Source organism: Prunus dulcis, chromosome 5, assembly GCF_902201215.1.
Source record: "Prunus dulcis chromosome 5, ALMONDv2, whole genome shotgun sequence".
Taxonomy (NCBI): domain Eukaryota; kingdom Viridiplantae; phylum Streptophyta; class Magnoliopsida; order Rosales; family Rosaceae; genus Prunus; species Prunus dulcis.
Window position 1 is genome coordinate 2491289 of NC_047654.1, and position 26005 is coordinate 2517293.

Below are 26005 nucleotides of genomic sequence, written 5' to 3' on the forward strand. Positions count from 1 at the left end.
TGTGAGTTCAACTGTGTAATTCGTAGGATAGGTGAGAAGGTTAATCTCCTTTAGTTGTAATCTTTTTTGGGATACTAGTGGAATTTTTCGCTGTCTTCAAATTGGATGTAGGCTACACAGGTTAAACCGGTATAAATCCTTGGTGTCGTTTGGATTTCTGTATTTAATATTTTGCTCTTGTTATTTCAATGGTTTCATATCTACCATCCAGTGCAATCCACTTCTGCCGCGCACAACACACACATTGACACATCTCCACAATTCAAATAATAGTATATTCCCTAATTGGTTTTAAGCAGATAAAAAACAAGGTAGAATGATAGATATCCATGAGATGATGCAGAACTGCGCATATGCTTAACTGAATCATTTTATACAGGTGAATTAAAGGAATGTAAATATTGTATTATCTCAATCTTTGTTGCATTTAATTTTATGCTGTCCCTGACATAACAAATATTATAACTTTAAATTCTTCTCAAGTCTTATTTTTTTTGTTTTTTTTAATGTTTAATTGTTTTTCTGATGATGGTGAAGGTTATAATTCTGGCCTTGTGGTTGCTAGTGGAGGACCAGGCCTCACAATCTGTTGGAATTTTTAAAGGTTTTAAAAAATTTACAGTTTCGATTTGTTTAATTATTTTGGTTGTTTTATTTTATTTATTGTAGAGGTTATAAATATTTAATTTTTTGGTATTGTTTCTATATTGAATGCCTTAATTTTCCGGTTTAATGTGGTGAATGTTACATATTCTTGGATGCCTATAAAGGCTACTCCTCCTTCACATTTGATATACGATTAGAATATCACATACCACAATCACCACCACAATCTGATTCTCTACTCTTCTATCTTTTATACTTTCTCTACTTATATTATTATTTTTGGGCAATGGTTATGTGACTTGGAGACATATCCGTCTATGAACGTGCTCATAGCGGATCTTGAGCTTGTGTATTAGGGATTGTATTTTAGAGTCTTGTAGACCGTTAGTACTTGCACGTAGGGAGGTTACAAAGATTTTAGGACAACGTCCTTAACATGCTTCACCATACCAAGCTCACTTTCTTACTTATAATTTATTTTGCTTTTACTTACCTATCAATTTGTTTTTCTTCATTTTCATTGTACCTTAAAAGCTTTTCAATTTGTTTATATGTTATTTATAATATAAGGATTTTTGTATTTGGCTTTACAGAAAAAAAAAAACTATAATTTTTATAACACAATCTGGTCACTTTTGTGTTATATGATTTTTCTCTACTGAAAATACATGTACATAACATGCAGACACAAGAGTATGCGTGCGAGCACTCGATACAGCAGAGACACAGATGTCTTCTATAGTAAATTTCTTTCTCGATATGCTTTACTCCGTTCCGTTAAAATGACTTTACTCTCTGTGTCGAGTATCTTTGAGGTGTCATTTTCCGTTTGTAAACTAAGCGCGAACATATAGTAGCTTGTGCAAAGGTGATTGAGGCTAGGAAATCTCTGCATATCTAATATCTTTGACTGAGATAGAAAATAAAATATTCCATAAGTAGCGTCCTAAAGTTATTATAAGTACAGAAGCATTTTTTTATCTAGTCCTGTGAAGAGGCGTCTAGTTTCGGATGAGTATGCAAGCTCATCAATAAAACAATGAAGGAAGTTTTAGTCAAATACTTTGAATGGTAATTTGTCTCTTTTGCTTGCTTAATTCCAAGTATTTGAGCGCAGCAAAAGTCAAATTTCTAGAAACCTGAATCCGACAAAGCAACTTGGATATAATATATATGGCAGAAATTTTTAACTGAATTTCATGAACAAGAATATGCTTGACTGCTATTTTAATGTTCTGTTCATATACATCATCAGAGAGGGAAATACCATGTAAATTCCACAATTGTTGGGTAATCATGACCTATTAAGTGATGCAATTAATTGGTACGTTTGACTCTTGAAGTATTCGTATTGAGTACGTGAACGTAGCGTTGCGTACGCAAATTTACTATTGACAAATTGCATGTAAGTGAACATCAGAAGAATATACATGCCATGAACCAGATTCTGAGGTTGTCATGATAGTTACGCTTGGATTTATGTATTGTCTTGTTTCTTTTTTGTTTTTTTGCCTAAGTTAGGAAGGGTAGGGGGGAAACTCACATACACGGGTATCATAGGGACTTGAACCCAGGTCCACTTGGGAGCATACCAATAGCTTGGGCCAATCCAACTAACACCCTATTGGTTATGTATTGTCTTGCTTTGTTTAGTAATACCAGATCAATCTTATATTTCTTTTCCACATTAATACATGTCACATGGTAATTGATATATTAATTAACAGTTGATCATAATAAACTTGCCACTGATGGTTATGAACTTCTGATATTAACTTGTCTTGTGCATTCACACTGAGCTTGCTCATTCATTTGTCTGTTTTGAAATTTTGACACCAAACTTCCATACACTTGCCACTGATGGTTCTGAACTTCTGATATTGTTTTTTTATTTCTTTTGTTGTATAGCCTGGATTTATTGTCTTCTCAGTTGCTTTCTATGTTTGCTCCCAAAATTTCTTGGTGACCAAGTCACAGACAAACTCTGCATTACCATAATTTTTAAAGTCATTTTTAACCATCATCATAACTTGTTAATGAAGCATTTGCAAAACCAGTTGTAATTTCTTCTTGAAAAATAATAGTTGCTTATACGAGAAGCCAAGCGACTTCATTTCTATATAAACAAGACAATCAAACTACCAAAAGTCCTTTTGGACTGCAAAGGAATGGAAGAAGTATGGTGACTCCACAGAGTGAGTTGGTGAAAGAATGGCAGAAAGTGCAGTCACTTTTCTACTCAACAAGATTTCACCTTTTTTTGAAAATAGGGTTCAACTGTTGAGAGGGGTTAGAGAAGAACTTGTGTACCTAAAAGGGGAACTGGAGCGCATGAAAGCCTTTCTGAGGGATGCAGATGTAATGGAAGAAAGTGATGATGAACTCAAAGTATGGGTTAAGCAAGTACGAGATGTTGCTCATGATGCAGAAGATCTTCTAGATGAATTTGCAGTTCTCCAAGCTCATAACAATCATGGCTATGAACTCTATTTTCCTTTCAATAGGCTTTCTTCCACTGTCAAGAACTTGAAAGCTCAGTACCGGGTTGCCTGGCAGTTACGGAGCATCAACACCCAAATTCAACATATTTTTGCAGCTTATAAAAGACTTCTTCCTAAGCTTAATGCTGCAAAAGGTTCAATGTTTACCAATTCAGGTATTATTTGACAACCAGTAGGTTTATTTGCTTAAAAAGTGAGCTCAACCTTAAAATATTATCATTCTAGGCAGCTAATAGTGATCTTCGATGTTTTGTTTCTTTTGGCCTCTCTACATTAGTTGATTTACAATTCATCTAGGCTATAGATGGAATTTGTCTGTTCAGTATGATGGACTCAATAGTTGTTCAGTAGCACTTCTAGAAGGTTGCATGAAGAGGAGTAGGTTTCATCCTGCTTTGTAGTTGCTATCTTGGCTTTCTAAGTTTAACAACCGGTATTGTCTGACTTAAGACAGAAAATGATGTGATTACTTATACTCTTGCACTAGTTGGGGCATTACCGTGTTCTTTTCTTCCTTCATGTTTTAATTTGCAACAGATGATACATGGCATGATCGGCGAGGGGATGCTCTTCTTTTAGACAACACAGATGTTGTGGGGATAGACAAGCCTAAACAGAAACTGGTCAGCTGGCTGGTCAAGGGTGGCTCTGGACGTGAAGTAGTTTCAGTCACTGGAATGGGAGGCATAGGGAAGACCACCTTGGTGAAGAAAGTTTATGATGACGTAAAAGTGAAGAAACATTTCAAGCCTCGTGCTTGGATCACGGTTTCTCAATCTTTTCAGGCAGAAGATCTTCTTAAAGACATCATTCATAAACTCTTTTATGCAATCAGGAGGCCAGTTCCCGAAGGTGTGGATGACAAGAATAGCAATGAATTGAAAGCAATAATTAAGAACTTTCTGCAGAAAAGGAAGTATCTGATTGTTCTTGATGACGTATGGCACACTAACGAATGGGAAACAGTCAAATATGTTTTGCCTACTGGGAACTTTGGCAGCAGAGTCATGGTCACTACACGTAAAGCTGATGTAGCACTCACTTCTTGTTCAGAATCCAAATGCAAGGTCTATCACTTGAAGCCCTTGCCTGCAGATAAGTCCTGGAATCTGTTCACTAGGAAGGCCTTTCAAGGGAAGCCATGTCCTCCTTATTTGTATGAAAAATGTAAATGTATCCTTAAAAAGTGTGAGGGTTTGCCCCTTGCAATTGTTGCAATAAGTGGTGTTCTGGCTACAAAAGACACGCGCAGGATAGATGAGTGGGATTTCATTTGTCATAGTCTTGGAGCTGAAATTCATGGCAATGACAAACTTGAAGATTTAAAGAAAGTACTCTTTCTCAGCTTTAACGATTTGCCCTATTATCTCAAGGCTTGTTTCTTGTACTTGAGTATCTTTCCCGAGGGCCATCTGATTCAGCACATGAGACTGATTCGTTTATGGATAGCTGAAGGATTTGTTGAGGCTATACAAGGAAGAACATTGGAGGAAGTAGCTGAGGACTACCTAAAGGAGCTCTTGAACAGAAATTTGATCCTAGTGGGATACACAACAAGTGATGGGAGGGTCAAAACTTATCGCATCCATGATCTTTTGCGGGAGATCATTATTTCAAAGTCAAGGGATCAAAATTTTGCAGCCATAGTTAAGGACCAGAGTGCAATCTGGCCTGATAGAGTTCGGCGCCTATCCATACATAATTCATTGCAAACCGTACAAGCAAAAAGGTCAGTTCCTCAACTTCGTTCCCTGTTTTTGTTTGGGGTGGTTGCAAGGACATCAATACAAAAATATTTTCCCAGTGGCTTAAGGCTGCTTAAGGTGTTGGATTTGGAAGGTGCACCTTTAAAGATGTTTCCGAGAGAAATCCTGGACCTTTTTTATTTAAGCTATCTAAGCTTGAGGAAAACCCAGGTGAAAGTCATTCCCAGAGGCATAGGGAATCTTCAGAACCTGTTGACATTGGACCTTAAAAAGACCAATGTCACTGAATTGCCTCTTGAGATACTGAAACTTGAAAAACTTTGCCATCTCCTGGTTTATCGTCTTAAGATTGAATCTTATGCACATTTTTATTCCAAGTCTGGCTTTAAGGCCCTTTCAAGTCTAGGAGATTTGCAGTCCCTGCAAAACCTCTGCTTCATTGAGGCAAATGATCATGGCTGTGGCATGACAATGAGGGAGTTAGGTAAGCTGAAGAACCTCAGGAGGCTTGGCATTATGAAATTGAGAAAACAAGATGGATTAGCTTTGTGCTTGTCGCTGGAACATTTGACCAAGCTGCGTGCATTTTCTGTAAAATCAACGCGAGAGAATGAGATTCTTGATCTGCAACACCTTTCTTCCCCTCCTCAGTTCCTGGAACGATTATACTTGACAGGACGTTTGGAAGAGCTGCCAAATTGGATTCCTTCACTTCATAGTTTGGTCAAACTGTTTTTGAAATGGAGTTGGTTAAAAGATGATCCGCTTGTTTGTCTTCAAGGTTTGCCTAATCTTGTTCATCTTGAATTGCTTCATGCTTGTGATAGTGACATGCTGTCTTTCAAGAGTGGAGGATTTAAAAAGCTCAAGGTTTTGGGTCTAGACAAATTTGACAACCTCAGATGCGTGAAGGTGGAGGAGGGAGCAATGCCATGCCTCGAAAAACTAACGATCCAACGATGTAAATCGATGAAGAGGGTGCCATCAGGAGTTAAACACCTCTCCAAACTGAAATTGTTTGAGTTCTTTGAAATGCCAAGTGAATTAATCTTGAAACTGCGGCCAAATGGAGGCGAAGATTACGGGGAAGTTAAACATGTCCCGGATGTTTATTCAGCCTGTTGGAGGGATGGGGGTTGGGATGTGTATTCAATAGAGAGTTTCAAGGAGATAGAAAATGCTACCTCACAAGCAGGTACTGTCAGGAGATGCCATGAACTTCGTCCGCTATGGAAGGTTTAGATCTGATCGTACTTGTAAGTCGGTCAGTCAATCAACTTCTACAGATTGTCCACCATTGTACAGATGAATGTAAATACTAAATACTCATAACATGTAACTTACCGAAGAATAAGGTGCAGTATTTGGTCACCAGTGTATTCTATATTTGCATATACTAAATATTTGTACATGATCCACAAGAGTCTGAGGACATGACTGTGAACTACTCAAGAACAGTTTGCTCTGTCTCTATCTCTTTTTTTAATCTTTATTCTTTAGGGTAATTGAATTAATATTCTAAGAGCATGGAAGAGGGGACAAAAACCGTTGCAGATAATTAGGAGGAAACTCACACAGTAAAATAAAAAACCGAAAAAATAGCAGAGGAAGCCAGACATAATCCTTTCACAACTTTGATCAGCTGACTTTCATTGTCTTTGCAGCCAATGCAGTTTACCAATTTATCCTCTAGATTGTTCTGCAGAAATCAATATTTTTTGCCTTAAAGATCTTAATTGTTCCCATTCATCCGTATTTAATCTTCATTCTACCAAAGTAGTTCAAAGTGATATTCAATGACACTAGAAAATTCACATATTGCAGGGAAAAATATCATTATACACTCTGAGCAGTACAGATTTACAGCATAGTTCTATACATGAATTATAGGCATCAAAATAATAACTGGAAAATGTACAAATTGAAATTACTATGATACCCCTAGCATTACAGAATACATGAACCAAGTGTGAGTATTTTACTATTTACAATTAATTACACGAGCATTTACAGCTATTTACAATATACAGCACCAGACGTGAAACTCAAGTCCATTAAGACTACTACTTCCAACGAGTTTCAAGTTCATGGTTCTTCATGACAGAACTGGTTTGGAGGAAGTTTTCTCCCTCATTCAAACCCTCTAAAGGGTACACCTCCCACCCACACTCTCTCCAGTAGGTGAAATAAACTTCTGGAATATGTGCAACTTTCCAATAGTCATTGCCTTCTTCTTGTGGACGTAGCGTCTTGATTAATTTTTCTGGCATCTCAAAAAATTCAAGCACCTTCAGTTTGTTCAGGTGTTCAATTCCTGAGGGCACCTTCTCCAATGATTTGCAACGCTGGATACTTAGCTTCTCAACACAAGGCATTGCTCCCATCTCAACCTGTATGCATCTAAGTGCATCAAATTCATTGATGCCTAAATGTTTGAGCTTCTTAAACCCTCCAGCTCCAAAACACAATGTGTCTCCTTCAAACACCTGAGATAACTCAAGATGTACTAGATTGGGCAAATACTGAAGGAATAAGAGTGGATCATCCTTTAACCTACTCCACTTCAAATATAACCTGACAAGGCTATGCAGGGAAGGTATCCAGTGAGGTAATGCATCCAATCGTCCTTGCAAGTACAGCCTCTGAAGCAGGAGAGGGGGAGAAGAAAGGTGCTGCAAATCAATGATTTCATCCTCTTCTACTGAAGTTATGGACAATGCACAAAGTTTGCTGAGCTTTTCAATGGATGAGCAAAGAACCTTTCCATCTTCTTTCCTCATTTGTACAATGCCTAACCTTCTCAACTGAACTAGTTTCCCCAGCTCTTTTAATATGGCACCACCATCTTGGTTTGCCTTGATGAAACAAAGTTTTTGAAGGGAAGTTAAAGCCCCTATTTTTGCAAGGACCTTAAAGCCATATTTTGAGTGAAAATCTCCATAAGGTACAAATTCATAACGATATACCAGCAGATGACGTAGATGTTTGAGCTTCAGGATTTCAGCTGGGAGTTCAGTAACCAGAGAATGCTTCAGATCTAAAGTCTCCAGGTTCTGAAGCTTCCCTATAAAACTTGGAATGGTTTTCACCCTGGTATCTTTCAAGCTCAGATACTTCAAAAAGAAAAGGTTGAAAACTTCTATGGGAAAAACACTTAGAGGTGCACTTTGCAAATCTAACACATTAAGAAGCCTAAAACCTCCAGGAAAAAGTGTTTGTAGTAATGGCTTCTCGGCAAGTCTGAACATAAACAGAGAACGTAGTTGAGAAGCACACCTGTTTTTCTGTACGTATTGCAGTGAGTTATGCATTGAAAGGCGTCGAATTTTATCTGGCCATGGCATGTTTTGGTCTTTAGCTATTGTGGCAAAGTTCTGATCTCTTATCTTAGAGGTGATAATCTCTCGGAAAAGGTCGTGGACACGAAAGTTTTTCACCCTTCCATCAGATGTTGTCTCTGCTGCTTGAATCATGCTTCTATTCAATAGTTCATTGAGGTAGTCCTCTGCAACATCTTCCAGTGTTTTTCCTTCTTTTGCTTCGATGAAGCCCTCCGCCATCCATAATCGAACAAGTCTCATATGCTCAATTAGATGATCCTCAGGAAAGATACTCAGGTACAAAAAACAAGACTTTAGATAGTAAGGCAAATCATTAAAACTGAGTGAAAGTACTTTTTTCAAGTCCTTCAGTTTGTCGTTCCCCTCAATTTCAGCCCCTAGGCTATGGCCAACCATATCCCACTCATCAATCCTGCGCTTGTCTTTGGTAGCCAAAACACCACTGACTGCTACAATTGCAAGGGGCAGCCCCTCGCACTTTCTTAAAATACAATTACCAATCTCCTCTAAATAAGGAGGGCATGAACTCCCCTGGAATGTCTTCTTGCACAGAAGCTCCCAAGACTCCAACTGGGGTAAAGGCTTCATATTATAAACTTTGCCTCCGGATTCTACGCTGGTTGTAGAGGCTATATCGGCATTTCGGGTAGTTAGTATGATTCGGCTGCCACATATATTGTTAGGCAAAGCATATTTCACAGAATCCCATCCGTGCAAGTGCCATACATCATCTAAAACAATAAGATACCTCCTTTTCTGTAGGAAATCTTTGATCAATGTTTTCAACTGATTGTTATTCATGTTGTTGGTTCCTTGTGGAAGTGGCCTTCGGATGGCTTTGTGGAGTTGTTGAAGCATGTCTTTGAGGAGTTCCCCTAATTTGAAAGACTGAGTAACAGTGATCCAAGCATGTACTTTGAAATGCTTCTTTACTTCTGCAGCATCGTAGACTTGCTTGACTAAGGTAGTCTTCCCCAGTCCTCCCATGCCAGCCACAGAGACTACTTCGCGACCAGAACCACCGGTGAGAAGCCACCCTACAAGCTGCTTTATAGGTTCGTCAATGCCCACTATATCAGTTTTCTCTAAAAGTAGAGCATCCCCTCGGTGGTCCTCCCACATGTGGCCTGCAGTTGAAGAGCCTGAACCTTGTTCAGCCATATTGAATTTGTGGCGCAGTCTCTTATGAACCTCTGAGATTTTTCTGATTCTTGAGTTGATGCCTTGTAACTCAGAAGCAACTCGGTATCGAGCTTTTGTGTTCTTAATGCAGCAAGAAAACCTATGAATGGAACCATATAATCCCTCCCCATGATCATGTGCCTGGAGAAGTGTAAATTCATCAAGAACATCTTCGCTGTCGTGAGCAATGTCTCTAACTTGCTTTATCCATACTTTGACTTCCGCATCATTCTCTTCAAATGCATCAGCAATTCTCAGGAAAGCAGTCATGCGCTCCAGTTCCCCTCTCAGATACAGAATTTCTTCCCTAACCCCTTTCAAAAGTTGCAGATCATTTTCGAAAAGGGGCGCAACTTTTTCGAGCAGAAACTTCACCGCACTCTCTGCCATTAATTCTCTCTTTACTCTTTTGATTACCCTTTCTTCCTCAACTGATTTTTTTCAGTTCAGAATCTGTAGTTATATAATTCAGGGGCAACTTAGAATATTAACAAAAAATTGCAGATGCCCTTTAGTGTAAGTAACCAAGTTAAATAAGTAACACCGACTGGATTTTGAATTGTTTCTGGTAAAGCAATCAGATTCAGTGATTTAAAATCCATGGAGCTTTCCAAGAAAGTGGCTTAAACTTGAAAAATGAAATTTATTTTGAGTTTTGTAAGCTTCATGGTCTTTTCTTTTGTGATCAGCTCATCCACAAGATCATTTTGCCAGCAAGATGCTTAACACAGTGTGTGCAATTGCAAATCAATAATAGCATGACTAGAATTTTTCAGACGGCACAACACGTAAACAATGAAAATAATTTATTGGTTGATCTTATCTACACAGAAGAATGTAAGATGAAAGTGACTCTCTCCCATCTGATCTTCACCTAATAGATAAGTGAGACTGAGTTAATAAACACCTATTCTAACATTGTTTGAGGAATTGGTTGGAATTGACACACACACACATATAATCCAAATCATCTATTTGTTAAGTCTATATTCATAGATCACCTTTGCAAAAAATTAGACAAATTGGAAATCGTTTCGACATCCAATTGTGTCCTACAAAATCAATGAACATGGTGCTTCAAGAAAGTACTAAAATTTCAATAACTCAATTTAGTGTACAAATGACATCGGATTCAAGCAATTTTTTGTAGAGATGATCTTTGAATGATTATCTAAAAAATAGATGGTTTTGATTAGTGAAATACAATGCAGAGTTGGTCCTACAATGGTGTTCCTTTCTATTAAGGGATCCCTTAAATAATATTATTTGAGGGACACCATTTAAGGTCCTCTAAAAATATTTATTCAACGATCCACACCATTTATTTTTTAAGCCTACATTCATATATCATTCTTGCAAAAAATTAGACAAATCGGAAACTGTTTTGATATCCAATTGTTTCTTATAAAATCAATGAACACGATGTTTCAAGAAATGACTAAATTTTTAATAATTCAATTGAGTGGTCAAATGATATCGGATTCAAGTGATTTTTTGTAGAGATGATCTTTGAATGAGTATCTATAAAATAGACAGTTTGGATTAGTGAAATATAATACGGAGTGGGCCCTACAAAGGTGTCCTCAAATAAGCTAATTTGAGGGATCACTGAACAGAAGCTCTCTCTCTATATATAAAACAAATTACAATCACATCATTGACGTTTAGGAAATTTCCTAGCAATTTAAATTTATTGTATTTTATCCATCTCCTTGTACACCAATTTTCTGATACTTTGAATTCAATTCTATAATTTTGCATGCGTCCCTCTCGAGGAAACAAGTTGTTATTAAATGAATGAATGCAAAAGGGTAACCAGTCGCTGTTGGGGTTGCCTCTGCAGCCAATCTCCCAGCAACCACAGGATGATTTCATTTGACTGTGGATGCATATAGTTATGGAAATGATTTTCAACAAAGAATTGATTATATTTGTTCCATTAGAATATGTTTATGAAAAGTCAGCTTCGTTAAATATTCATTAAAACTATATAATGAAAAACAATTTCATTTTCCTTTTGTTTTTTTTGTTTTTTTTTGGCATACATCTAATCATGTAAGCTGAAACAATTTCGTTTCTATATCCAAAAGAGAAAAAGAAACAATTTTGTTTACACTTAACACTTTTTTTTTACGTTCAGCTCCAAAGATTGAATATAGATGTTGCAATAGACTAATAAAAGCTTAACTCACTGATCAGCCTTCTGCTTGCCGATTATTCATGCGTACATTTTTAGGGACATTTTGAAAAAGGCCGAAGGAGAGAGAAATATTTTTAAAAGAAGTCAAAATGGACAAAAATGCCCTTATTTATTTTTGTATTTCCTAAGGAATCCATTACATTTGCATGTCTTTTGTTTGAAAGTTGAGAGGTCTTTCTGTCTTTTTTGGAAAAGTTTTGGCTTTTTCCAAAAGTGAAAGTTTTTTTGTGGCTAAAACCTAAATTCACTACATTGGTATTTTGTTTCGCCAAGGGTGTTGATACGGCTACCCACAGGTGCACTGACGAGCAGAAGAAGCTGGTCCACCGCTGGCCCATACATTTTTATTAATTTCGCTTCGCTGGTGCTCTGCCTAGAGCAAAACAAACAAGGGTGAATAGAAAATGTTAAAAACTAGTTCAAGAAAAAGAAGAAAAAAAAAAAAAAAAAAAACACCATCTTAAGAAGAGAAAACTCTGAGAAAATAGTCTTAGCCGCCAACCCCTTGGCCTCCTTCCCTACCTCCTCCCCTCTCCTTTCATCTCTTTTTTTTTTTTTTTCCCTCATTTCCTCCCTTTTCCCTCAAGATTATTAGTTTATTTTATGATGTGGAAGTAGTAGCCGTCCTCCTTCAGTATTTTTCCTGAAATGCGTAGCAACGGTTTAGCACCGTCCTCTTTTACTTCACAAATGAAAATGGCTTCAGACGTAGAAGAAGGAGGTCACAGTGACCCATCAAATTTATGGACTTTTTGGGCCCTCCAGCCTCCCTTCAACTTCAAACAGAGAAACTGTACGTGCCAATAGTGTCTGTGGGCTTTTGGTGAGAACTGCATGCCCAAAGTTTCTTGCAAGTTGTATTTTGGCTGCGATGCATTCCTTGTTGGTCAAGAAATGTTGGATTAGGCCCTTAGGATCGGCTTAACTCAATACAAGCCTTTCTTCTTTTAGTGTGTTAGGCATGCCACTACTAGTGTTTTACTCTCCTAGTAGGAAGAGATGACATGTGGTTTAGTGATGTGATGAATGTGTTGCACTCGTTGATCTCAACATCTTATTAAAGCCATTGTACTTCAAGTGGGGAATCTGGCTTAAATAGGGTCTTTTCTATGCCTCAAGTAAGAGGACTTCACTCTCTGATGAGGCTTGGGGTTTTCCTTTTTTGGAGGAGAAGCCACTTTCTAATGTGCAAATTTTCAGAGGTGTGGTTCGGGAGTCTAGATAAAGTGATATGATATTTTGGCGCTTTAATGAGTGTCGGAAGGAAGCTAGGTGTTTAGGCCAAGGATGGACCCAACACAGGTTAACCTGGGCTATAGCCCATGTGGCTTTTATTATTATGTAGCCCACCTTACAGCCTACCTCACTTCATGTATCAGCCCTTCAACATGTTCAATTTTCTTAGTGGGTCTAGGGATGGCAAAAATCCCCACGAGGGCGGGTTCCCATAAGGTCCCTGATCCTAATGGGGGGAGATTTCGGGGCCAAACTGATATTGAGTATGGGGATCCCCGACAGATATGGGGAGGGGAAGGTATTGGCGTCTCCATCCCCGAACCTGATCTGAAAATATATATGTTTATATTTTAATAAATATATAATTATAATATTTGTGTTTAACCTTAAGTTAACCTCCCTCTCCTAATTCTTCCTAATCTTGATTGATGTGATTTTGAATAGTTGAGTTGAACTTTATAGTTAATTTGGATGTGTTGAATGATAATTTAATACGAAACTTAATATTAAAATGTATGATAATTTTTTTTTATGCAAAATTTAAAAATAAAATAAAATCGGGGATTCGGGGCAGGTATGAGGGATAGTCCCATGATGGAGACGAGAACGGGGGTTCTCCGAAACCTATTAAACGGTGATGGGTTGGGGGGGATGGGGGGTGGGGATGGAGAGCAAGGACGGGGATGGTATTGTCATACTTAGGGATGGCAAAAATCCCCGCGGGGCGGGTCCCCGTCAGGTCCCCGACCCTAACCGGGGGAGATTTTAGGGCCAAACGGGTATCAGGTACAGGGATCCCCGAACGTGAAAAATCCCCGACAAGTATGGGGAGGAGATGGTATTGAAGTCCCCATCCCCGAACCCGACCCGAAAATATATATGTTTATATTTAAACAAATAAATATATAATTATAATATTTATGTTTAACCCTAAGTTAACCTTTCTCTTCTAATTCTTCTTAATCTTCTATGGAATTTCATATTGATGTCATTTTGAATAGTTGAGTTGATCTTTATAGTTAATTTGGATGTGTTGAATGATAATTTAATATGAAACTTAATGTTAAAATGTATGATAAATATTTGTTATGCAAAAAAAATCGGGAATCCGGGGTGGGTATGGGGGATAGTCCCCCGACGGAAATGGGGACGGGGGTGGGGATGAAGAGCGAGGACGAGGATGGTATTATCATACCCGGCCCCTACCAGACCCATTGCCATCCCTAATCATACTCGACCCCTACCCGATCCGTTGCATCCCTAGGTAGGTCATATTTTTTTGGTGGAATGTTAGCAAACAAATTATTTTATTGGTGGAATCTTACAATTTTCTTTCCTCATTGTTATTGAAATTTGGGGATTTTTTAAGGTTCATGAAGTATAAATTAGGGATTTTCAATTCAGTGTTATGAATTACCAATTAGGAATTTACAGTTAAGTTTTGTACATAAGGTAAATTTAGCCCACTTCATTTTAGGCCTTTCTCTTGGTGATTCTATCTCCTTCTTGAGTCCTAGACAAATTGGCGTCTTCTGGGTTCCATTTCGGCTGCTATGCATGGTGGTATTACTATGTTTTCCTCATGGTTTGGCTTCTTATTTAAGAAGCATGGATACGCGGACTTAGGTCCGTATCCCATATCAGATACATAGTCGGATACGATACGCATCGGATACGCTCCAATACACATTGGATATGTATTGGAGTCAACGGATATGATCTTTGACTAATGGATAAGCATATCTTAGGTTATGGACACAAGTATCAGAGATTTCGGATACGTTTCTGGTCAATCTTGAAGCCATAAGCCAAAGAGAGAGAGAGAGAAGTAAAGATTGGAGAAAGAGATGAGAGGAGGAAGAAGAAGAAGAAAAGATAGGACGTACGTTGGCTGCTACGTGTGAGGAGGGAGGGAGAGAGAGAGAGATGAAGAAGAGAAGAGATATGGTGGAAAAGAAAAAGGAGCGGCCCCAGCTTGAGGAAGAAAAAGACTTAATTTTTCTTTTTTAATATGAATTCTCAAATGAACCACGTCGTGGTTGTAAAAAACATAGATATGTTGACAAAAAATAATTAAAGATCTGTTTACGGGTTTTGGGTCTTAATTAATAATATTAAAATGGGCCTAAAAAGATATGAAACAAGCTGTATAGGCCTAAAAAATATAAAGAATCAGAAAAAAAAAGCCCAAGAATTATACACTATATTTATTAGGGGTGGGCATCTAAAGCTGAAATACCGAAATTGTATATTAACTATACTGTACCATACCGATTTTATATCGTTTCATTTAAGATTGAGAGATATTTGATACAGTACCGTACCATACCAATAGAGTATAATATAATAGCGGTATCAAGTATTTGGTACTGGTCAATACCGTACCAAACCGAATACTTAAATATAATTTATTTTTTATACCGAAATATAAGTATTTGTGTTGTGTTGTTGATTTCTTGCTTTTTCTATATTTTGATAGCCTTTGTGTGTATGTTTATAACTTTATAGAGCTTTTTTCTTTGATTCATTTGATAACTAAAAACTGTTTCAAATAGAAACATATAAAAGCTTTTCTGTAACCAGAACCAGAATTCCATTAACTTTTTTCTGTGGGATACAAACAAGAACTTCCTGTATTAAATTTCAAAACAGTATTATTCTACCCTAGAATAGTTTTTCAGACTGACCTATGGGTTTTGTTAGTTTGAAGATCAGTATCTTCATTATTTTGTTCTTAAATTGCTATGCATGCATCATCTATATGGTTTCTTTCATTGACTAGTCAAACGTACGATGGTTTTGACATCATCACTGTATTAGCATATAAAAAAACAATAATAAAATAAAGAATCTTTTGTTAAAAATTGACTGAGCTTTGTTATCGGGTATGTAAGCCATAAGGCATAAGGCATAATTTTAACTATTTTGGTTTGTAAGCCATAAGGCATGAGTTTTAACCATTTGGATTTGATGAATCTGTTCAATTTATTGATGGATATTGATTTGGTTGATTTGAATATTAAATATGTTGATTAGGATTTGAATATTGAGTATGTTGAATTTTTGAACATATAACTTAGGCATCACTTATAAAAAAAACATACACACACAATCACCGCTGTAATATTTACAAGTTAGGTCAATTAGTCAATTTGCAGAAAAACCAGGAAGAGGATTCGGATCCGTTCTTTTACCTAGAATGGACTGTTTATATTATAATGGAACAGAATCACAAAAAAACAATGTAAACGACGCCAACCTACAGGCATAAACAGAACAGAACAGAAGGCCCCTCTCTATGGGACATTTCAGCGAACACTTGGTGGGCACTGTGGTCGTCCACCAACCCTCCAAAGGGTCAAGACTGGAGCTTCCGTGGAGGATTTCGGGGAGTCACGGGGTCAAGCGACCCCGTGTGTCCTTCTGTGATCAGCCTCATTGAGGCTCAAACAACTTCATTTACTAGGTTTTCGTGAAGAGAAAACACACAGAACCTACAAAGCTTTCAACTTGCCAAAAATCTGTGAAACTGAGCTGAAAACGAAGGAAGCAATGGAATAGCATTATCCAATTCAATGGTCAGTGACATATGAACTTACTAAATTATATTTATTTTATTGTTGGATAAATATTAAAATTTTCAGTCGCTATATAGGGTCACAAGAGCATTCGTTTTTATAAGACTTTCTAGGAAAGTGAATCAATGACCTAGGTTGCCTGGTCTCAATAGCTTTCCATTCGTTTAGAGGAAACTTTAGCATGAGCATGAACCTGTCACACTCAATGTGAAGATTACTTTGCTTCTGTGAGCTTGCAACCTATTTGACCAAAGAGAGAAGAAAAGTAAAAAAGAAAAGGACATCTAAAGATTATTGCTAGCCATCCGATGGCATGCAATAACAAGTCAATTTCTTGGAAAGTTGGATTTCTTTCAAGGGGTAGAACAATGTTGTATCAAATACTTTCTAAAAGTCTGACTTGGAAAGAACAATCCAATAACTTTCCAATTGAGAATTTAAAATCCATTCAGTCACTGTTACTTCTTCAGCGTGGGTGGTAAATTACGCGGATGCAACCCTTCAAATTTCTGTGAATATTCCATGCAACCCTTCACTGTTACTTCTTCAACTTGGTATCTAATATAATATAATATATATATATATATATATATATGTGTGTATGTGAGTGTGTGTATACCAACTTGGATTGGAGCTCAAGATGAAAATCAGTTGAGGAAGAAAGGGTAATCACAGATACAATTAGTAGAGAGAGAATTAATGGCTGAGAGTGCAGTAAAGTTTCTGCTAGACAAGCTCACCTCCCTTTTCGAAAATGACTTGCAACTCTTGAGAGGGGTGAGGGAAGAGATTGTGTATCTGAGAGGAGAGTTAGAGCGCATGACAGCTTTTCTAAGAATTGCTGATGCATTTGAAGAGAGTGATGAGGAAGTCAAAGTGTGGGTTAAGCAAGTAAGAGACATTGCTCATGACAGTGAAGATGTTCTTGATGAATTTACAATTCTTCAGGCACATGATCATGGGAAGGAGGAGCAGGGATTATTGTACGGTTCAATTCGAAGGCTCTCTTGCTGTATTAAGAACACAAAAGCTCGATACCGCATTGCTTCTCAATTACAAGGCATAAACATGAGGATCAGAAAAATCTCTGATGTTCATAAGAGACTGAGCCATAAATTCTGTACAAGTGAAGTGGCAGGTAAATGGTGGGAGACACATGGAGGAGGAGGAGATGCTCTACTTTTGGAGAGAAGTGATATAGTCGGCATTGATGAGCCTATAAAGCAGATGGTTGGGTGGCTTGTCAAGGGTTCTTCTGGACGCGAAGTAGTTTCTGTGGCTGGGATGGGAGGCATGGGGAAGACTACCTTGGCCAAACAAGTCTATGATGCTGCACAAGTGAAGAAGCATTTCAAAGTTCGTGCTTGGATCACTGTCACTCAGTCTTTCAAACTTGGGGAAATCCTCAAGCACATGATTGAACAACTCCACCAAGCAATTCGAATACCAGTTCCACAAGGAATCAATAACATGAGCACCAACCAGCTTAAAACAGTAATCAAGGAGGTCCTGCAGAGAAGGAGGTATCTCGTTGTTCTAGACGACGTATGGCACTTGTGCGGATGGGATGCCTTGAAATATGCATTGCCTAACAATACTTGTGGCAGCAGAGTCATACTTACTACACGAAATGCGGATGTAGCCTCTACAACCTGTGTAGAATCCAGAGGTAAAGTCTATAACTTGGAGCCCTTGCCCCTAACAGACGCTTGGGAGCTTCTGTGCAAGAAGACATTTCAGGGGAACTCCTGTCCTCCTCACTTAGAGGAAGTCTGCAATTATATTTTAAGAAAGTGCGAGGGACTGCCGCTTGCAATTGTGGCAATCAGTGGTGTTTTGGCTACCAAAGACAAACGCAGGATTGATGAGTGGGATATGGTTGGCCGTTGCCTTGGGGGTCAAATTGAAGGCAATGACAAGCTCAAGGACTTGAAAAAAGTTCTCTCACTCAGTTTTAATGATCTGCCATACTATCTCAAGTCTTGTTTCCTGTACCTCAGCATCTTTCCTGAGGATCATCAAATCAAGCATATGAGACTTATTCGATTATGGATAGCAGAGGGATTTATCGAAACAAAGGAAAGCAAGACATTGGAAGATGTTGCAGAGGACTACCTCAATGAACTATTGAACAGAAGTATGATTCAAGCAGCGGAGACAACACCTGATGGAAGGGTCCAAAAGTTTCGTATTCATGACCTCTTGCGCGAAATTATCACCTCCAAGACAAGAGATCAGAACTTTGCCACAATTGCTAAAGAGTACAATATGCCATGGCCAGACAAGGTCCGGCGCCTGTCAATACATAACACACTACAAAATGTACAGCAATACAGGTCTGCTTCTCAACTGCGTTCTCTCTTTATGTTCAGAGTTGCTGAGAAGCCATCACTGCAGAGGTTCTTCCCCACAGGCTTTACACTGCTTAATGTGTTAGATTTGCAAAGTACACCTTTAAATGTTTTCCCAGCTGAAGTTGTCAACCTTTTCTTTCTAAAATATCTGAGCTTGAGAGATACCAGGGTAAAAACTGTTCCGACCTGGATAGGGAAGCTTCAAAACCTAGAGACTTTGGATTTGAAAAATTCTCGGGTTACTGTACTTCCAGTTGAAATCCTCAAACTCCAACATCTGCGCCATCTCCTGGTATATCGTTATGAGTTTGTTCCTCATGATAATTTTCACTCAAAATATGGTTTTAAGGTGCTAGGAAAAATAGGGGCTTTGACATCCCTTCAAAAGCTCTGTTTCATAGAGGTGAACCAAGATGGTGGTGCCATATTAATAGAGCTGGGGAAACTAGTTCAGTTGAGAAGGTTAGGCATCGTTAAGATGAGGAAAGAATATGGTAAGGCTTTCTGTTCATCCATTGAAAAACTGACGAAAATTTGCTCATTGTCCATAACTTCAGTAGAAGAGGACGAGATCATTGATTTGGAGTACCTTTCTTCTCCTCCTCTACTGCTTCAGCGGCTCTACTTGCGCGGACGACTGGAGACATTACCTCACTGGATACCTTCTCTTCATAGCCTCATAAAATTATATTTGAAATGGAGTAGGTTAAAGGATGATCCACTTGTATTCCTTCAGTATTTGCCCAATCTAGTACATCTTGAACTATCTGAGGTGTTTGAAGGAGACACACTGTGCTTTGGAGCTGGAGGATTTAAGAAGCTCAAGCATCTAGGTCTCGATAAATCTGATGAACTTAGATGCATACGGGTGGAAGCGGGAACAATGCCTTGTATTGAACAGTTAAGTATCAAGTGCTGTAAATCATTGGAGAAGGTCCCATCAGGCATTGAACATCTCATCACACTGAAGGTGCTGAAATTTTCTGATATGCCAGAAAAATTAATCAGGACACTGCTTCCACATGAACCAGGAAATGATTATTGGAAAGTTGAACATATCCCAGAAGTTTATATCACCTATTGGAGAGAGTGGGAGTGGAAGGTCTACTCCTTAGAGGGCTTGAGCGAGGCACAAAACTCCCACTTCTGTTGTAAATAGCCTTCAAACTCTTGTAACTGTAAATAGTGAATGGTCTCCCTTCCCTTGGTTCAAGTGTTTCTTAATGCTTTCGACCAAAGAATAAAAAAGTGTTTCATAATGTAGAAAGCTGGTTTGTACACAAGAGTCTCTAGTATTGGTTGGTGATGCCTTGGTTCATTATTGTGTAAATCTTATGCTGTCAATTTATGCTACTTAATTTCTGTAAGATTCGATTATTAGAATTTCAGGTGTTTTATTTGTTTTGTTCAATATGTCTTTATTGGGTAAAAAACTTATTTATAGATCTGTTCTTCATTCTGCTTCTGCTTGAATCTTTTAGCCTGGCCCTTTCATTTCTATCCATTTTTCAGCTTAAAAGAAAGAAATGTTGGTTGTTGATTTCCTAGCTAGAACCATCTTATTGAGCCACTGTCCTCTCCATTCTTCACATGTCTGGTACTTTGAACATTTTCATGTCACGTTTTATTTGTACCTTTTTCTTCTGCAAGTGTAAATTCCCCAAGTGCATGCTTGAAGAAAACGTTTTCAAATAAAATTTTGGTGAGAAAAAGATAGCCAAGAGAAGCAATGTATGAAACTTGTACCCAGCAAGATCTTCGCTGGCAGGTAAAAAATGATTTAAGGGAAATGCAGCAAAAGTCCTATGATCTATATTCTATATCATAAGACTAGGCTGATTAGACTTTTGTTTTAGTTCCATTCATCCTACAGTTTAAGCATAAACATATAATCTTACAAATAGCTCCCGTTTGATAACCATTTCATTTTCACTTTTTTTGAAAACTAAAAACATATTTGGTAACAATTTTCAAAAAAGTGAAAATTAGTTTTCAAAATCACCATTCTTTTTTAAAAGAACTTGGAAGTATTTTCAATTTTCGTTTTTATTTTTACCTCTCCTTGCTCATTCACCAATTTTACATTACCACACATACATTGTACTTAATTACCAAAACTTGATGTTTATGACCTCCCGACTTGGACCCAACTGCTCAACTCAGTGCATAAATATATACGTGGGAACATGAATTTTAGCAACCAATCACAAGGTGACACTGGATGAAGAAATATTCCTTAGGTAAAATAATTGTGCTCATTGAATCCGATTTAATTAGTCTATTATCTTTGATTTACGATAGGAATATCTCCCCAAATCAAGGATCCGATTTCCATCAACTCTCCTTGATATTATCATGTCATTTACAATGTGTTTGGATGAGGAAATTAAAAGTACAAGGGAATTCATAAATGACGGAATTTAAAATGATGGAAATTAATGTTCTAGAATTTGTAAAGTTTTTGTTTGGATAACGGAATTTTATCTTTATTTGTAAAGTTATCTTTTTTAAAAACTCAATCTCTGTGACGAGTTTTAGATAGAATTTAAAGTTGGGATTTATGACCTCCAAATTCCATTTTTTTCCCACGCGTAATTTCTAAATTTTATGTTTTCTTTATCCAAACACAGGAATCGGTTCATGTCAATTTAGAAATTCCAACTTTTGTCAAAATTCCAAGTTTATTTCCCTTATCCAAGCACACTGTTAAGGAAAAAAATAATTCTCTTCCATATGGGAATTATTCTCTGCAAACCCTAGCCAACAAGGAGACTGTATAAATAGATAGCTACACTTCACACATGAGGTAATTCTAAACTGAATCTTGAAATCCCTCTTTCTCACCTCTCTCACGCCACCCTTTAGCCCCGTGAGAGAAAACTTCATTGTTTTAGTTATTTCTGCATCTCCCCAAGACCATTTAACTGACTTAAGCATCGGAGGACCTTTGGCCAACAGCCCCACTGAATCTACTTTGTAGAGATCGAAAAAAAAGATGTTGAAGTTCAAAAAAGAGAATCATCTGCGAATATTTCTATCGTGAGATTATTTACACCAACAATATAATCTTATAAATATTTAAATTTGTCTGCTAATTAAGTCGACACGTCCGGTTCACAATACACAACTAGGTTTTAAAATACATTTTAGTCATTATAGGCTTACACATTTGTTTTCATAGGACTTTCAAGGAAAGCCAATACCGTAAGCATCCAATACAATAATACTCTACGAAAGTTAGATGCTTTGACTTGTAGTTTCTTTATTTTGCACTACGCACAAACCTGTCACCCTAAGATGATGGTTACTTGCTTTTGGCACAAACCTGTCACCCTCAAATTATTGTCAAACTTCAATACAAATGGTGTAGCCGGACTTGGAAGTTAACTAAATTTCTCGGCAAGTATAGACAGATTGAAGTGAGATGTGGAATTTTAACTTGATACTCCATAGCAACTAGGTTTTATAATTCTAGAACAGATTTGATACTGGAGCAATTCTCCTCCAGCAAAGACTTGCGAAAGCTAAAAATCCACATCTTTCTAAGGAATTTTAAGGACGACGTTGTAGTGAGAAAGTTCAGAAATAATAGAATTGAAATTTTAAAAATGGAGATATTTATACTGACACGCCTTGAGGTTTTAAATGTTTTCACAAAATCTCTTTCATTAATTTTCTGTCCAAAAGCTGTTTGATGTAATATAAAAACTTCTTCAAATGACAAAACAACCCTCAATGATTAGGCCTCATGGGTGTATATATGCAATCTAATCTTGAGGTTAACTTTGTCATTCATAAAAAATAAAAAAATAAAAAATAAAAAAATTACGTCAACAATTTTTTGAGGACAAATTAATATAAGTTTTATGAAAACAATTTGAAACTTCAATCTAGGTGTGTTTGTTAGTGTAATTTTCAAAACCTTCTAGGATTTTGTGAAAACAACAATGGGGATTTCAATGTAAATACATTTTTAAGTTGTAGAGTTTGTGAATTTTATTGTTTGACTAACTTATTAAGTAAAATGCTACGTCTTGACAATATATAATTGAATAACAATCTAAAAGAATTGAAATATTACCAATATGTTATAAATATGTGGAATGTGGATGACCACTATAATATCCACTACCTCCAGGTTTTAACAGTTTATAACCTATTGTATTACTATTGTAATATGTACCTTTCACCTACAATTTATGGGTTAATTTCCTATGGTTGTAAGCCTATAAATAGGTGATTATCAAGGATGAATGATACAAGTTCATAAAACAAATTCTATGTCTTTCTCTTCCTCTTATTTCCCTATACAATTTCACTCTAGTTTTATAACACGTTATCTTTGGTATGTTTTCTTTATCTGATTTTTCTTTTTTCTTATATGAGCTAGAGTCATCACATGGTATAAAGTTTCTTTATACTCACCATCAGACTTCATCATTCTCATTTAAGAGAGAAAAAAAAAAAGTTTCTTACACATGAATGTAATGCCATGTTTTTTTTAAATTTGTTTGTTTATTTAATTTTAAGAATGATCTTAATTAATTATAGCGTGTGAAATTACCTGTAGGATGACTAATAATGCCTAATCAATAAATAAAAACAAATTTCAGTAGCAGGATTGATATGGCTCATCAATCCTGAAACGTGAAGAGCATAAAATAAAGGAATACGTAGAGAATTATTTTACATGGGAAAATGCCACCTCTAGGGAAAATCCACAGAACTCCTCAGTCCAAAACAAATCCACAATAGAATGATGATTATAGGAAGTACTCACACACTTATCCTAGACACATTCTAGATAATGTTTATCGATTTCTTCGTAACTCAACTTCTGTCATGTGATGATCTTTTGACACTCCTTATATTGAACGTAATACTGGTTATGATTGCTTCAATCTCGCCGGAGTTCTTCCAACTCTCCTTATGTTGAATTTGATACTGGTCACGATCGATTCAAGCTCACCGAAGAAAAACCGCCACCACTGTCTTGTTGCCCTCAATCGTATGAGTCACCAAACTATGCAAATGAATGCATTATGAATGACAAAAGTTTTTGATAAATCACCAAGTAAACATGGAACACTTGATGATTTATATCACATAAAAATGCAGCTTTCTTAAATGTTTAAGCACACAAAACTAATGTTGATAAGCTATGCTAAAAACAAAATATCAAGCCTTATTTTATAGGCTTTTTATCACATATGGTCCTTAACGTTTACGATTTTATCACGAATGGTCCTTGAGGTTTTTTTGTGACACTAATAGTCCTTAACGTTAGTGTTTTTTTATCACAAATGGTCCCTCCGTTAAAAATTATGTTAAGTGTAATAAGTGGAGCCCATATGTCCAATCACATCGTGACATGTGGATTAAATAAATAAAGAAATAATTTTTTTTATTTTATGAAAATCCATTCTCTCTCTGTCTCTCTCCCCCTCCCCATTGCCCTTTCTCCTCCTTGTGCTCTCCCTCTATCTCAGTTTTTTTTTTTCTTGCCTCTACAGCCCGACCACCCTATGCCCACCCACCCGCAACCCACCCCTCTCCCTCTGTATATTTTGCAAAATAATCACTTGCACAAGGTAGTTTCACATTTCCTTTTACACAAATATTTATTCAAACAACTTAAAATAATTAAAACATAAGGGGAGAATAGAGGAGGAGAGAAAATGCAGTGGGAGAGGGTAGGGGAGTTGGGCATGGGTTGCAGCTTGCGGGTGGCTGTGTTAAAAAAACAGAGACCAATAAAAGAATCCCAAAGACCATTTTTTCTTGTAGGTGGCAGGCAATGGGCAAGAAAAAAACAAAGGGGGATTGTGGGTTATGATTTATATACCACTATACAAAGATGGAGAAAGATATATGGGTTATATTATTATTTTTACAGAGGGAGAAGGAGAGGACAAGGGGGAGAGAGGGAGAGCAGAGGGGGAGAGAGGGGGCAGAGGATGGAGAGCGAGGGCAGAGGGGGAGAGAGATGGAGTAGAGGAAGGGGGATGAAAAGTTGTAGGAAAAAAAAGGAATTTTCATTAAAAAAATTTATTTAATTATTTTTTCATCCACATGTCACAATGTGATTGGACATATGGGCTCCACTTGTCTTCCACATCAGACACTTAACAGAATTTTTAACGGAGAGACCATTTGTGATAAAAAGCCCTAACGTTAAGGACTATTAGTGTCACAAAAAAACCTCAAAGACCTTCGTGATAAAATGTTAAACGTTAAGGACCATTTGTGATAAAAAGCCTATTTTATATAACTTTTTCTTCTCTAGGAAGAAAAGCCCACGTCCAAAACAAAATCAATTTCATTGAAGGCTAACCAAATAACCAAAGATATGTTTCCTAGTCAAAACCAAAATCAAGAGTAAACCACCAAATAGATATGAACCAAAGCAAGAAGTTTTTTTTATATTTTTTTTTCACAATATTACTCTTTAAACATCCTTGATATTCTTGAAGTAATTTTCAAGAATACCACAATTAATTTTTAATAGAGTATCTGATAGTAAATGTGATTTTGCAAGCAATCACGACTTGATCCAAAAGTAAGACACTTGTTAGGACATGAAGAGCAGGAAAACAAATCAATTTGAAACAAACATGCTTAAATAAGACGCACTCCTAAAGGGATTTTAATTGATTTAAAAATCAATGAAATTAAATCATATCAGACTTTAAACAACTTTCCCAGCATGAATGCATGAAAAGAGACATGTCTTACCCCTCAGATCAAATGTCTCATACGTGTTAAGCCACAATTCTAGTATTCAGGGATTGCTGAGCTGTTTCAATCTTGTCGTTTCTGGAAATCAGAGACATCAATTTTGCTTCAACCCTACAGCTAAATGACACTTCCAAACCTATACTAAGATCTAGGAAATTCCAACACAATTTCATACTAACAATCTCCTCCTTTGGCATTTCCTAGACAAAACACCCGTTACAACTCAAAAGGAATTACATAGGATCGAAAAAAAGAAATTCTACTCTAAACTCAGTGCTTGTAATTCCTGCACATTATGAAACAACAAAACAGGTGAAGTATGTGGGAGAAGAAATGTAATGCGAAGCAAAATTACAAGACAACTCCTCTCTTAATTCCACAATTGAAAGGACCCAACCCAAATTTCACTTTGGAATCAGTATCAAACCCGGTGCGTGTCCAACACTTGGCAGGTGTCGGGCATGAATGACTAAAATACCCTTCTTGCTCAAATCCAAAAATTGCTTTAGGCTTTGACTTCTTCCGGAAAACCAATAGAGTCTCACCTGAAAAAGTCTCAAAGC

General features: G+C 37.1%; 3 protein-coding genes across 3 annotated transcripts; 2 read left to right on the plus strand and 1 right to left on the minus strand.

Annotated features, from left to right (window-relative positions):
- The first annotated feature begins 2817 nt into the window (after window positions 1–2817).
- LOC117629273 (disease resistance protein RPM1-like) lies at window positions 2818–6055 on the plus strand. The gene is made up of 2 exons (XM_034361814.1): window positions 2818–3262; window positions 3645–6055. Exons 1-2 carry the CDS (start codon window positions 2818–2820, stop codon window positions 6053–6055), a joined length of 2856 nt encoding a protein of 951 aa, XP_034217705.1.
- Window positions 6056–6600: 545 nt separating this feature from the next.
- LOC117627931 (disease resistance protein RPM1-like) lies at window positions 6601–10047 on the minus strand. The gene has a single exon (XM_034360250.1). It carries the CDS (start codon window positions 9724–9726, stop codon window positions 6877–6879), a length of 2850 nt encoding a protein of 949 aa, XP_034216141.1. The 5' UTR covers window positions 9727–10047; the 3' UTR covers window positions 6601–6876.
- A 6912-nt stretch (window positions 10048–16959) lies between these two features.
- LOC117628041 (disease resistance protein RPM1-like) lies at window positions 16960–20071 on the plus strand. Its single transcript, XM_034360399.1, has one exon. The coding sequence runs from the start codon at window positions 17050–17052 to the stop codon at window positions 19861–19863; it is 2814 nt and encodes a 937-aa protein (XP_034216290.1). The 5' UTR covers window positions 16960–17049; the 3' UTR covers window positions 19864–20071.
- Window positions 20072–26005: the final 5934 nt, after the last annotated feature.

Excerpts from the sequence above, each read along its gene's own strand:
- LOC117629273 (XM_034361814.1), top strand. The coding sequence starts at position 2,818 with ATGGCAGAAAGTGCAGTCACTTTTCTACTCAACAAGATTTCACCTTTT. Across the intron at positions 3,263-3,644 it reads TTCAATGTTTACCAATTCAG|ATGATACATGGCATGATCGG; the intron begins GTATTATTTGAC and ends AATTTGCAACAG.
- LOC117627931 (XM_034360250.1), bottom strand. The coding sequence starts at position 9,726 with ATGGCAGAGAGTGCGGTGAAGTTTCTGCTCGAAAAAGTTGCGCCCCTT.
- LOC117628041 (XM_034360399.1), top strand. The coding sequence starts at position 17,050 with ATGGCTGAGAGTGCAGTAAAGTTTCTGCTAGACAAGCTCACCTCCCTT.